General features: G+C 66.9%; 1 protein-coding gene across 1 annotated transcript in view; it reads right to left on the bottom strand.

The window, feature by feature from the left end:
* Nucleotides 1-1,740, bottom strand: part of EMIHUDRAFT_460496 (hypothetical protein) — a gene marked incomplete at its 5' end in the record, with an annotated part of 2,976 nt that extends 1,236 nt beyond the window's left edge. Inside the window, 5 exons of the mRNA XM_005789966.1 lie at nt 106-174; nt 267-543; nt 773-954; nt 1,148-1,177; nt 1,326-1,740. Of these exons, the coding sequence (XP_005790023.1) occupies nt 137-174; nt 267-543; nt 773-954; nt 1,148-1,177; nt 1,326-1,740 (942 nt within the window). The remainder of the gene's footprint in view (nt 1-105; nt 175-266; nt 544-772; nt 955-1,147; nt 1,178-1,325) is intronic.
* Between the last annotated feature and the right edge of the window lie 494 nt (nt 1,741-2,234).

Genomic DNA, 2,234 nt, shown 5'->3' with positions numbered 1-2,234 from the left:
ATGGAGAGCGGCCCGGGCGATGCGCAGCAGCAACGCGCGCGCTGATTGCGGCGCTTTCTCCCGGCTCCATCTCGGCGCGCATCGCCTCGGCGCCTTCATCGAGACGCCGCCCGCGTCGTCGCTCGATCGCCTTCGGTCATCCGGGGGCAGCCGATAGTAGATGAGCGCCGCCGCCTACACACCAAGCTCGGGCAAAAATCAGGAAATACCGGGCCGAGGGTCGGAGCAAGGGGCGGAGCCGCCGGCAGCAGCGCCAAGCCGAGCACCACAAAGGGCGTCGCGAAGCCGCCCGCCGCGAAGAGCATCCCGCCGAGCGGGGGGCCCACCATGTAGCCGAGCCCGGTCGAGATCTCCGTGAGACCCATGAAAAAAGACACCTGGGAGTGGAATGATCCGGGATTTCGCAGGGACGTCCTCTGAGCAAACTCGGCGAAAGCTGCGCGAGTGGAGACGTTGTCGGTGTCCATGTCGGCGATCAGGGCGTACGCTGCGGTCTCCTCCATCGCTGAGCCGAGTCCCTGCGTCAGCCGGATCAGCAAGCACCTAGTGGATGCACTCGATGGAATAGAACACAATACGATAAGACCACGCAGGGGGTGGCGCCTATCGGGATCGGTGTATCATAATACAATAATGGACAGCAACCACTTGGTGTGGTTGCACTCGACGTGTGGAGAGACGCGGCCGGCCCCTCCTCTCCGCCCAGCCCGACCGGCCGGCGCGACGCGCCTCAGAGAGGGTCGCGTGTGTGTGTGTGTTTGGGGGGGGGCACCAGGTGGCAAACGGCGATCCGGCGGGCATGTACGAGGCGACAGAGAAGCAGATGGTCGAGATGGCGACGACGACGAGGCCGGTGGTGTAGACCCACTTCTTGCCGTGCCGCGACATGAAGGGGCCCGCGAAGGGCGACGTGAGGAAGATGACGGCCGGGAAGCACGCGAACACGATGCCGACCTGCGGTCAAGTCCACTTTCAAAACTCTGAGCGGTGCAGTGATTGCGACGGGCTGGCTCGCAGCATGAGTTGCGGCCGCGAAGCGAGGTGGGGCGGTTAGGGTGGCGACGGTTGTTGTGGGTGTGGTGGGCGCGTGTGCGGTGGCGGAAAGGGCAGTGGCGGGCTGGGCGTTGGAGGGCTTGTTAGAGTCCACCGCGTCGTCGCTCATGCCTTTGGACTTTGCCTGCGGAGAGGAGACGGGGAGAGGGGAGGTGTACGGAGGATATACGGAGCGCCTCTACCCGACCGCTGCGCGTGGGCACATCATCAGCAGGACGTGGCAAGGGATGCCTGGAGAGGGGCGGCTCGGTGGCTTTGGGCGTGGCGCGGGCCTCTTGAGGGAAGAAGGCGGGCAGGATTGAAAAGAGCGAGTGGCAGAAAAGGTTGGACACATTGATCAGCGTCATCACCAGTATCTGGAGGCGGGGCGTGGGAGCGGCGAGCGATGGCGGTGGTGAGCAATGCAGACGGTTTTGCGCGGCTGTGTTGGTGAAGCAACGGGTGGGCAGGATGTTGCTGCGGTGGCCCGAGCGCGCAGGCGCTTAGCGCGCTGCAGGTCGCCGCACGCGCGGGCGAGGCGAGCGGCAGGGCCAGCTGTGCAGCGCCGCGGGTGGCGTGAAGCGTGAAGCAACAACAAGGTGTGACCCACCTTATTATGTGCGGCCGGCACGCCAAAGCGCCCCATCCTGGCGGCGCGCGATGCCCGGCGGCCGATGGCGGCCAAGTAGAACGGTGGCTGCGACGGGGTTCCTGCACTGGCGCGCCGGGCCGCCGGTGGGACAGAGAAAAAAAATTGTTAGCGGGGGGGACACACGATTCCCGCATGGGTTGTGTCCTCTCGCGTTGCTCGCTCGCCCGGGCGGAGGGCATGGCCGCGGAGGAGGCGAGTACGCGCTTGCCAGGCCTTCCTCAGACAGCCTCTCGGGCAGACTGAGGGTCGGCTTTGCGTGGCGTGGCCCGTACGCTGCGCTGCGCAAAGCTGCGTATGCTGAGGGAGCACCCTGTGCTTCCACTGGGAGGTGCGCACCTCCTGCAGCTGGTGGAAGGCCGTGCCGCCGTGCGTCTGCTCCGTGGACAGGGCGGGGAGGCGACGCCGCAGCGCCGCAGCGTCTGCTGCGGGCCGGTGCAGCACTCCGCTGCCTGGTGAGCAGCCTCCTGGGGCTGTGCGCGGTGTTTGTGAGGCGGCTCTGGCGCTGTGGTGCCGGCCGCGGCGAGTGGCGCGCGGCACGCGCGGCGCCGCG

Source organism: Emiliania huxleyi (genome assembly GCF_000372725.1).
Source record: "Emiliania huxleyi CCMP1516 chromosome Unknown EMIHUscaffold_1231, whole genome shotgun sequence".
Classification (NCBI taxonomy): Eukaryota; Haptophyta; order Isochrysidales; family Noelaerhabdaceae; genus Emiliania; species Emiliania huxleyi.
Note: the sequence above shows the minus strand (reverse complement) of the source record. Positions and strands in the feature narration are given on the sequence as shown.